This window comes from Plectropomus leopardus, chromosome 4 (assembly GCF_008729295.1).
Source record: "Plectropomus leopardus isolate mb chromosome 4, YSFRI_Pleo_2.0, whole genome shotgun sequence".
Lineage (NCBI taxonomy): Eukaryota > Metazoa > Chordata > Actinopteri > Perciformes > Serranidae > Plectropomus > Plectropomus leopardus.
In genome coordinates, this window is record NC_056466.1 from 12,206,677 (window position 1) to 12,218,840 (window position 12,164).

General features: G+C 38.4%; 1 protein-coding gene across 1 annotated transcript; it reads left to right on the forward strand.

Annotated features, from left to right (window-relative positions):
- The first annotated feature begins 4,428 nt into the window (after positions 1-4,428).
- On the forward strand, positions 4,429-11,816 carry LOC121941813 (leucine-rich repeat LGI family member 2-like). The gene is made up of 8 exons (XM_042484693.1): positions 4,429-4,856; positions 5,048-5,119; positions 5,339-5,410; positions 5,731-5,802; positions 5,954-6,025; positions 6,677-6,846; positions 8,347-8,511; positions 9,822-11,816. The coding sequence occupies exons 1-8, from the start codon at positions 4,681-4,683 to the stop codon at positions 10,655-10,657; spliced, it is 1,635 nt and encodes a 544-aa protein (XP_042340627.1). The 5' UTR covers positions 4,429-4,680; the 3' UTR covers positions 10,658-11,816.
- The last annotated feature ends 348 nt before the right edge of the window (positions 11,817-12,164 follow it).

Consider the following 12,164-nt stretch of genomic DNA (forward strand, 5'->3'; position numbering starts at 1 on the left):
AATTTATGGAACATTTCTTGCTAAGTTGGTCATCGCCTTATTCCCTATGTTTTCAAAAGAAATCAAATAAATTTGCTATGTTTTCAAAGATTCAAATATCTTGTGAAAGGCATCTGAACACAGCACAAGAAAACTGAATTTGATCCAGGTTTTAAAAGGTTAATGGATTGGTGCAGCAATAGAAATGATGAAGTCTTGGGGTCAAGGGATCAATTGTCATTACTTTATGACAATAATGATGAAAAAACTGCTGCTGCTTTTATTGCAAACACAGACTTGCTGAATGCATATTTCCAGCATTATTTTTCTGTGTGTCCTGCAGGATTGTGACATCTCGCAGTACCAGGGACTTTCTGATACCGACTCTTGAGCTCCTGAGTGGGAACAGGAGAAGTTTTAGAGCTTCAACACCTGCTGTGAAGCAGTCACCAGCAGCCGGACTCCGCTCCGCTCCAGGTTACCCCTCCCAACCCTCAAGGGTTTCATGGTTCAAAGGGTAAAGGTCAACTTTGGATTTGAAAGTGTCAAATGTGAGCTAGTTTACTGGATGTAAGGGATTAGAGCGTTACCTTATACCAACAATAATGACAATTCATTTAAGGAGAAAAAATGGTCACTGTGAGTATTTTGGTTATTTTTAATGACCAAGTTTAACAAATTATCAATGTCACAAATTTAAAATAATAATAAAAATAAGAATACAGCTTAAAGAGAATGATAGAGGGATAATAACTGCTCAAAATAAATCAAAAATTTGCCTCAAAGATTTTTACAATCTGTACAGCACACACCACCCTCTTAATTTTGAAAAGCAAAGATAATTCAAGCTACTGGTGACATTTTTTAATCAGGGTATCCTTTATACTGTACAGAAGCTGAAACGGATGGTTTATTAAAAGTTAATGAATAATTTACCAATTATTTATTATCATTTTACCAATTATTTATATTGCAACTTATTAACATTTAGAGCTGTAGATTTATTAGAATGATCTTTGAATTTGAAATAATACATAAGAAACATTTATATTACATTGTTACAGTTTTTCTCTTTTACTTTGGCTCATTTCTTGAAACAAAAATAAGATTTCTCAAAACTTCAGGTGCATTTGCCAAAATTAGCTTATATGGTTCAGCACAACACCTTAGTTCACCTGCAAAAGGTCACATCTCACCCAAAACAGTTAACTCGTGCTTTGAAAGGAAATCATTTTCTCGTAGGAAAAGTCATTGTCCCCAAAATGAAAACTTCTTTTGGCACTGTGTAAACAATGCTGATCAAAATGTTTAGGTGTTTTGTAAGTATAGTAGCGGACCCTGGAAGTATCCCTCACATCCACATTTCACTCTTTTTGCCCCATTTCTTCAATGACATTACTGATCTAGAATGTTCTTTGTCTAGCTGACCTAGTACTATTGTTTATCAAACTGAAATGATGATTAAAGACACCGTAGAACGGTCTCATTTGACTGCACTCAGCGACCTGCCTTTGCCTGAAAATTTAGCCTGTATTTCATTGGTATTTCATCTGGGACAGCTCTGTGTCTGTGCTCCCCAGCCTCTTCCCCTCACTTCACTGCCACAGATTCTTACTCTTCCTCACCAGGCAGCTGCCAATGTTCATTTACTTGGCCACGTTCCTCCATGTTCAGAAATTATGGATTCTGCTGTGGTCAAGCTCTATAGGCCTACTTACATTTGGCAACATTTATACTCATGGGTAGCACCTGTCAGCCAGTTTAACATAATGTGTGATTGGTGATCTGAGATGTGGGGACACTCCCCCTTCATTAGTCAAGTTCAAGTTTCACTTGACAGGCAATTTACTAATTTGGCAGATGTTTCAAGTGATCCATATTTACTGTGATGTTTTCATGATATATATGCCCGACAGATTTTGATGGAATGGACTGTTGTGCATGTGATGACTTACACAATGAAATTATGTCTACATGTTTTAGAGGGAACAGCTATTTGACTGAGAAGCAACACAATCAGTTGTGATCAACAAGATATAGTCAATAGGTAATCGTGCAAACTTTTGACGATTCTACTTTCTCATATGCTAAGGCATTTGCAATTGGTTGGAAGAAATGAGAAATTCAAATCTGTGGTGAACAAGTGGGGGGTTGCATATGTTGTTTTCAGAATATTAATCCCAAAGTGTAGAAAAGAGCCAAAGCAATAGAGAAAAACTTTATGCAAACACTTCTACAGTCTTGTCAATTCAGATTTTTACCTTATTGTCTAGAAATCCAGTCTGTATCACCCTGAAACACCTGGAGGCACAAACTGTTTTCATTTATATGTTTCTATTTGATTTGTGAGTAAGCAGAAGGTTAAAACAAGTTCATTTTATTGTGTTCATATACAGACATCCTTAACATAAGCAAAACATTATCATATGACGTTTACTGTGTCTGAGGTCATGATGAGTAACACACATTTTATGATGTCCATTTAAGACAAATAGCTGGGCCTAACATGAGCTGAGTTTATGCTCTACAAAATGTTCCTCTGCATAACATTTTTACGATCATCTAGAAAGAAACAGCAAAGAGATGTTTGCTGTGGCATCATCTGGTTTCATCTTGCACGTGTCCTGAGTGTTTCAGGGATACTCTAGCCTAAAAACAGCAATGCTAGATGCAGAGCTGCCATGAATTATGTCAGCAATGGCAGACATGTACGGTTGCCCCCTTCTGGCGATGGGTATTTGGTTTCACTCATGCTAATAAACTACCGGTCCACCAGCAAAGGTCAGCACCTTGTTAGGGCCTGCTGCGACAACTAACAACCCTATTGTTTAATGAATGCTTCTTTCCATGAATAATGGGACTATGTGGTTTAAAGCAAAGATAATGTTTTTCAATTTCATAGCTTTAGGGCCATTATTTTGGGTTGAAAATCCCAAAAGGTCAAATGAAAAAATTGTGTCCCACTCTTTATACATGCACCGATCAGCAATAACATTAAAATCACGGATAGGTGAAGCAAATAACATTGATCATTTTCTGACAATGCAATATTTCAATATTCTGCTGGGAAACCTTTGGTGCTGGAAGCCATGTGGATGCCACCTGACACGGTCCAGCCACCGAAACCCTGATGCAAACCAAGCCCCCCTCCCTCCCACAGTAACAGCACTCCTTGATGGCAGTTGCCTCCCCCCCAAGCGAGACAATTCACCATCCAACACGGCAAAAACTGCTAAGGTATGAACAAAGGAACGTGACAAAGAGCCCAATGTTTCAACCTGGCCTTAAAATTCCCCAGATCTCAATCTGATTTAGAATCTTTGGGATGCAGAGGTATCCCTGATCCACAGTGGGGGCTCCTTGGATTGGATTTGGCTCTGACCTGTAAAGGCATGAGCACAAGACCTCGGGGGGTGTCCTTGGTGTCCGGTACCAGGTCTTTCCTGGCAGATCCTTTTAATCGTGTGGGCTGTTAGGAGGGTCACTAGCTAGCACATCCCACAGATACTCGATCAGATTGGGATCTGGGTAATTCGACAAGTTGCTGCATTGCCATCAATAGATAGATAGATAGATAGAAAAAATGTTTAAAATAATCAAATGTCTCAGTATATAACTCTCCCAAATAATCTATTTGAAAGCTCCTTTGTGTTGGATTTAAAAATTAAACCTGGGGGGGCACAAGAATGAATGAGTTAAACCATCAGAATAATTCCTACAGGTATTACTCAGACAGCAGATTAACTTTTCCCCTTTGATATGTAATCTGCCACTTGTATTCAGATTTGAAGTTTTTTTGTTATCAGTAGCTACCCTCTAGTGGTATTATCATGTCACAGCACATATTGACCACCACACTACACCACTGTGTGTGTTTACTGTGGGCCCGGTGTAGAGCTCTTTCCTCAGATATGCATCAGTTATAGCTGTCCCAGTCCAACTGCAATACTAAAAGGTAACTGTAGCTGAGAGGAGAATATTTTTAGGCACAACGCATGCATTAGAGAGAGCAAATATTGTATAATTTATGGCCAACAGTCTGCAGTAGCTGTTAATGCATTTCCACTTTATGGGACCTTATATAGTCAACTAACGAAGTCAAAGAGCTAATGTATGCAGAAAGTGTCACGCGATAAAGTCTGTAATGTGCATTTAAACGTGTTTCATAATGATGTCCCTTGTGCTGAAATAACCTTTTTATAACATTTTTGTCCTTTAGGAGTGATTTCTCCTCCGTAAATCTAAGTTTTCTAATTATGTTTGATAAATAATTGTTTATGACATATATTATGTTTATAATATATATATATATTTATGACATATATATATATATATATATATATATATATATAATATATATATATATATATATATATAATCTATATATATATATATACATATACACACACACACACACATACACACACACACACACACACACACACACACACACATAAATATATAAAACAAATTTTAGATTTTCTCTTCCAAACAAGTCGTGATTACTGGAGACTCGATGTTTTTGTTTTTTTGCCCCTCCTGTCCGAAAGCGAAGCAGCCTTCCGGGACGCAGCTGCAGCCGTATCAGCCTGTGTCAGGGCTTTCCACTTGTGCTGCATTTTGATGTCGTCCAGGCGGGTAAAAGCAGCTGCTTGCACCGACCACGACCTCGTTTACTATCATTAATGGTCAAGAAGCAACATGAAATCTACTCAGCAGTGGCTCCTGGTCGGTTTGGCGCTTCTGTGTGTTTACGGAGGAGTTGAATCTAAGAGGAATTTCAAATGTCCTTCAGGATGCACCTGTACCAAGGAGACCATCATATGCGTCGGTGCTTCACAGATCCCACGAACTATACCGAGTGAGGCCAACTCACTGTGAGTAACATCGTATTTCATGTTTCATGTTTTCAGTTAAGCATATGATACTCAATGTTGCGTTCAGGGAGGCGATTTGCTTTCTCCTCGGTGCTTCGCTGCAGAGTTGGCTCTCGGTGTTGTCGGGAGCAGATTGTAAAAATGCCCCAACCCGTGCAAGACTTTGATTTCTGTGTGTTTTCTTTCAACAGAAGCATAGTAAATGGGTCTATTTCTGAAATCACGGAAGGGATGTTTTCACTTATGCCCTCTCTTCAGCTGCTGTAAGTGCATTTTTTTCACAGATTCATTGGTGATCAGAAATTAGCATTTAAGAGAAACAAACAAAAAAGTACATGAATTATCACTATAATGTAAAGGTTTTTGTTTTGGTTTTTTTTGTCTATTGTGGTAATTTTGAGTTAGAAAAGAAGCAAAAGTGACAGAGAGGGAGTTTTAATTTCAGTTTACTCAAATTGTTTGTGTTTGTTTTTCTTTCACAGACTTCTAAATGCAAATTCTTTGACAACAATTAAAGACGATGCTTTTTCTGGCCTTCCACATCTAGAATATTTGTGAGTATGAGATGACAAACTAACTATTTGGTTTGTGTTTTGTGATGTTCTTTATTAATAAAACGTATTAAAAATGAGATGCATGTATCAGTTAACTTAAATACTACATAATAATTAACGATGATGCTGAAGGATTGTATCAGACCATGCTTTAAATAAATCTGCTGATCATTTCTTCTTCTCTCCAGCCCCACCCCTCAATACAGCCACCTCCTGTCCTGTGTATCAACATTTATTCACACAACAACCTATCTGACATGATAGAATATGGTATGATATTATGCAACATTTAAGTCTTTATTTTGTGTGTCATTGAGCAGATTCATCGAAGGGAACAAGATTGAAACGCTCACCAAAAATGCCTTTCGTGGTCTGCGAGATTTGACTCATCTGTAAGTCTGTTGCCTTTCTCTCCATCCATGCAGCATCTGCATCACCAATATTTACAGTTACAGAGAAATGTTGATTTTAAAACTTAAAAAAGACTTAGGAAGGACAATAATGTGTTGTAATTTTTCTGTTTTCCCTGTGTCTCTGGTTCAGTTCGCTCGCCAATAACAAGATGAGGTTTCTGCCAAGAGATCTCTTTTTCGACTTGGATTCATTGCTGGAACTGTGAGTAAGCAGTTGTGGTGTCAGCAGTGTGTGTGTGTGTGTGTGTGTGTGTGTCTCTGTGTGTGTGTGTGTGTCTGCGTTCCTAAGTGAGGCTGACTCAGGCTTTGTTTTGTGTTTGGCTGCATTAAACCCCACAAGAATGATATGGAGAGCACAAGTTTGTGTTTTTTTCTTCCTCTGTAGTGCACTATGCTTTTAAGCTAGAATTGTCAGTTTTTTTAAATAATTTAAAATTAATTTTATTAACAAATTGCCCTTACAATAATGCAAAAGTACTTGTTTGTGAATGATCGTATAAGAACAACCTTTTTGAAACATAAACTATTGTCAATATTATTCTTATACAGTATGTATCAAACAATCAACCAGTGTCTGCAGTACTCGATCATTATGACACCTACTTTTTAATTCTCGTTCAAAGTTCAGCTTTTAGCAATATGCAAGGTTTTATGTTGCAACATGCAGCATTATTATTTGCACTATCGTAAAAGTTTTTCACATACAATACTTTCAATGATTCATGCTTACTGCACTGTCTTTGTGGCATCTAAACCAACTCAATATTTTCCTCTAATGAATATATAAATAAGTCACATGTGTCACTGTGTTCAGTTCATGTTTCCAAGCTGGTTTTATCATGTCTTATGTCAGGGATCTGCGAGGCAACTCATTCCAGTGCATTTGTGAGAACAAGTGGCTGATGGTGTGGCTGAAAAACACAAATGCCACAGTATCAGATGTCTTCTGCGCAGGCCCCGCTGATATGAAGGGCAAGCGGCTCAATGACCTTCCTATTCCACCGGGCGAATGTATCTCCACAGGTAAAATAACAAGTACACTATTGGAGGCCATTGTGCACAGGCACAGCTAAAGATGTCATGTTAAAAAAGACAGAAAGAAAGAAATCAATGAAACTGCTCAATAATTCAAAAGGACACTACCGTGCTCTCAAAAACAAACAAGCAGACTGCACTCATGTATGCTCTGAAAGCACATGCACACATGCATGTACATGCACACACACACACACACACACACACACACACACACACTGTGCCTAAGTGCAGGTTTGATCTTGGCTTTGAGGTTATTGCTAATGTTAGTATGCCAACATGCTCATAATGACGATGGTAACAAGCTGATATTTAGCAGACCATGTTCACCATCCTAGTTTAGCATGTTAACATGCAAACATAGTTGCGCTGTAATTAAGGCAAGAACACAATTCTCAAAAGGCCACGGCCCTAAAACTGTATGTGCAATTGACTTGAAATTTGGCACACATATCTAACTCAATGTGCACCACAAAAAAAAATCTGCTTGGGCCATTGAGGTCCAACATGGAGGATTGACAAAAAAAACCCATCAACACCAAATTTGGTATATAGCATTGCAGGACTGAGATACACTCTCCTCCTATAAATTTGCAAGATTATTAAAAAAAATGTGGCTGTGGGACGAGGAAGCACCCTGATATGTTAATTATCGTGCAGCCATGTACCAGCAGTTGCCTGGCTGTTCACTCCAGGAGAGCATTTCTTCTCACTGGTCAGCAGAGATTCTTCCAATAACATGGAGAGCTCTGTCCCTGCTTGCCTCTGTGACTCTGGCTGTCTGTCTGTGTGTCTTAGTGTGTGTGCGCATCTGTCTGTGTGTGTCTTCATCTCCGTCCTCTCTAATTAGACTTGAGTTGACAAGCATTGTGAAAGCACTGGATGCATATTTTATTATCTATCATGATAAAATAATTCATATCATATCTAATATAGCCATTATATTGTTCATAATAGAGTATTTTTAGTGTGTTTTCCTGTCAGATTTGCTTGTGGCTCACGTAACAAATAGACCAGACCTGCTGCGGAGCTTGGGGCCAAGGCACGTCTTATGTGAAAGGTTTGACTGTGCTGCTCAACATGGCCACTGAAAGCAAGCAGCTGGCGCCCCATGGAAACTGGCTCTCTTTGTGGCCATTCTGCATCCAGTGTGAACCCGACATTAGCAAGAAAAAGGGCATGACTCAGGTTGTCTGTTAGCAATCCTTATTAAACTAAGTGAAGACATCCTGCACTAAAGTCATAGACACACGCAACAAGTTTTATTAACATCTGATGAATATGAAGCTAAAGGCCAGACTTTGGGAGTGTAATCATTGAAATGCTGCATAAAATGTAATGATGAATATGATAGCCATGACTCTACACAGTGTCATCCAGAATCTTATCACAGCGTGAAAAATGTGATGGAGGCAGTGAGGTTTTAAATGTCGACTCTCTCCCTTTGTCAGCAGACTGGTAGTTTCTGTTTTTGCCTACTTCTCACAGACTTTGTGCGTCATCAGTCGATTCCCATTCAATCCATGTCAGCGGACATCTTCTCCTTTAAAGAAGACATCTACGTGGCAATGGCTGCCCCCAACTCCAACAGTTGTGTGGTCATGGAGTGGGATCACATTGAAATGAATTTCAGAAAATTTGACAATATAACAGGTATGGCAACACCCACACAAAGTCTTTTTCTAACGATTAGTCTGGTGATATTCTTTAGTTTTTTTTAAAGTCAGAAAATCTCATGAAAGGACCAAAATCAATGGTGAACTGATCACTGATCTTGAAAATAAGTTTATAACAAATAAGACATAAGACAAGACATGATATTCATTACATGAGTTAAACACACATGTTGCTATTGATGTTGCTTCATTACAATAAACATGAGCACTGTGGGATTTTTTTTTTTTTTTTTTTGAGTTGATCCCACAACATCCTGGTGCTGTAAATACACTGGAGATCATCAAATGTGTATCAATGCATGGCTGGAAATAGTCCCAAACAAATTCATTATTTACTCCTGTTAAAGAAACTTTTGTAGAAACCACAGGGCTCATCTGTTTCTAGAAATAATTCAGCCTTTTTCAGAAATTAACATATATGTTCATGACCTGTTTTTAAACAATTACATCTTTAGCAGAAACCAATGGGCCTCAGGACTGAGAGCCAGCGACAGGCTGATTTAAATAGTATTGAGTGTCTATATCATTGTTGGCTTTGGTCAGATATTATGAATATGGCACCCTTTTAAGAACCCTGACACACCAAGCCAACAGTTGGCCATCAGACAATGTCGGGTGAGTGTCTGTAACCTTAGCTTTTTTGATATGTCCAAAACTGTTGGCACTAGTTGGCCCTGGTTGGCATTTTTTTTAGCCAGTTTTGCATGTTAAATCAGCATCTCAGCTTGCGAAGCCCGTTGGTGAATGAAATTATTCTGTTTGGTAGTTCAGCTTAGTGCACAAGAGGATAAACAGAAGGTAGGAAAGCAAACAAAAGTCGAAAGGGTGTTTGACTGAAACAAGCTTCTTTGTTACTTGAGGTTTCTTTTTGGCCATAGAGTTCTTCAGCAGAAATGATTCGTAATTGTGTTATTATTTGCTTACACACTGAAAATATCCTTTGTTCTCTCAGCATAGGGTTGTGTTAATGGGCTAACTGACTAACCAATGTCTTGAATCCATCCTGTTGGTCTTCCAGTTTTCCTTTTCACTTGATATATACAGCTGATATGAGCATACATGTCAGTTGGCTGTTGGCTGTAGTCTTTTCAGTGTGTTCAGGTACAACTTTTTGGGATGAAACACAGGCGGCATGGGGCAGGGCAATAATCAGCCTTTGTTACTACTAGCTCTTTGATGTCGGTTTGGTGTGTCTGACCCTTTAAGGTTTCTCTATAATGACATGATTATATTAGTGTCAGCCATCTGTTGTTTGTTGTTTCACCACTAACTTTTTTATCTTAACAGGGAAGTCTGTTGTTGGATGCAAGTCAGTTCTGATCGACAACCATGTATTGATAATTGTTACCCAGCTCTTTGGCGGCTCCCACATTTACAAGTTTGACGATCGGCAAAACAAGTTCACAAAGTTTCAAACTATTGAGGTCTTCAACATCTCCAAGCCAAATGACATTGAGGTCTTCCAAATGGACGGTGAGTGGTACTTTGTGATTGTGGACAGCTCCAAGGCGGGTTTGTCTACTCTGTACAAGTGGACCGACCAACCAGACCGTAATGAAACAGGTTTCTACTCCTACCAGTTTCTCCACGAGTGGTTTCGTGATACAGATGCTGAATATGTGGAGTTGGACGGAAAGTCTTACCTCATCCTGACCAGCCGGTCTCAGTCACCTGTCATCTACCTATGGAACAAGAGCACCCTGAAGTTCATATTTCACAGTGAAATCCCAAATGTAGATGACGTGGTGGTAGTCAAATCTTTCCGGATTGAGGATGAGTTATATCTGGCCATGACTTGCTACATTGGTGACTCAAAAGTCCTCAAATGGACCAATAAGCAGTTTACTGAGGTGCAGGCTCTGCCTTCTCGGGGAGCGATGATCCTCCAGCCTTTCACCTTCACAGACAGGCACTACCTTGCTCTTGGCAGCGATTATTCTTTCACACAAATCTACCTCTGGGATGCCGAGACCAAAACCTTCCACAAGTTCAAGGACATTTATGTGCAGTCGCCCCGGTCCTTTACAGTGATGACCACTGACCGAAAGAATTTCATCTTCTCCTCAAGCTTCAAAGGCAAATCGATGGTTTTTGAGAATATTATTGTAGATTTGAGCTTATAATGTCATGCAAAATAATGACTAATCATAGCTGATGGTCTCTCAGATCAATATTTGTGTGTGTGCTACAAAGGAGTTTCAAATGCTGCATATCCTCTTCATGCAACTAGATATATCTTTCTTGGTTTGAGACAAAAATTTTAAGCAAGTTTCTGCAACTCATATGTATTTATAACAATGACTGGTCCCACATAGTTAACTTTAAACTGAAGGCTGACAGAAACATAATCAAATGGCAACTTTTGAAATGAAAACAGCATGAAGATGATTTTACTGCATAGATTAAATTTTAAGAGGTGTTGGCTTTTATTTTAATTCTGTCAAAAAATGGCTGAGCCAAGGGTTGTCTATTACAGCTATACCTACTATTGAATATAGTTTGGCCATCTATTTGCACCTATTGACGCTAGAATCAAAATGAAAACTGAGCATTTGTAGTATCAATGTTTTGGTATCAATCTGCCAACCCTTACAAAATGTCCAAAGTTATCCTAAAATGCTCTTAACTTTGTGGGTAAAATGATTTGTTTGAGACAGCTGGAGCTTATGTCCTCTGAGCAGCCAGTAGAAAAGATGAAGCCATCTCATCCCAGTAACTGTTGTGACTTAATATTATTTAAATGTGCATGAAACAGAGGTTTTCCACAAGATGTTTCCCCCCAAAATACAGCTGAATGTATTAGCTAAATATAACAAGCTTAAGCCTAATTACACGGCATTTATAACAAGCTACTGTTATAACAGAGTGCCTGATTAGTGTCAGAACTAAATATAATTTCATCCTGATTACTATGCAAATGTATAATACTGAGTGTTGCTCTGAATTACAATCACGAGGTTAATTGTGTGCTGCTATGTGACTTGAATGGTTTCAAGACACAAATCTGTGCTCTTTTCTTTAGGCTACTGATCTTTTGTTATTTTTTTATGTATTGTACATAATTCATTACAGTCAGTTTGGCTTGATATATAAACATTTTTTCACATACTTAACAATGGCATGATGTGTAAATTAGGCCATGGTCTTTATAGACTATCAAACACCTCAAAGTCACAAAATGCTAACAATCAAGCATAAACAATATGTTTCTGTTAGTATTTTCAATATATCTATCCTGATGTGCATCCTAAGAACAAGTTTGTGTTAATGCATTAAAGAATATTTAACCACACACTGTATTCACCTGTGTTTCACTTTTGCTTTTCTGATGCATAGGCTTGAAATGTACCCACAAAGCAAAGTGCCTCTGGCAGCATGCTTGAAATTGATAGTGTTGTCAGCATGTGATGTCTGAGACAGCATTTTCTTTCAACTGCAACAGAGGACAAATGACAAATTTGAGAAATTTGTGAAAAATGGTTTATTTGAGGAAATACTTCACCAGTGCTTCTTTCTCATGCACACTTGGACTCTAGAGCATGTCCAAAAATAGTTGCTGCAAAGTTGCTGTAGTCATGAATCAACTCAGTAATATATATCTAAAAGTGTTCATATTTGCATTTAAAAAAA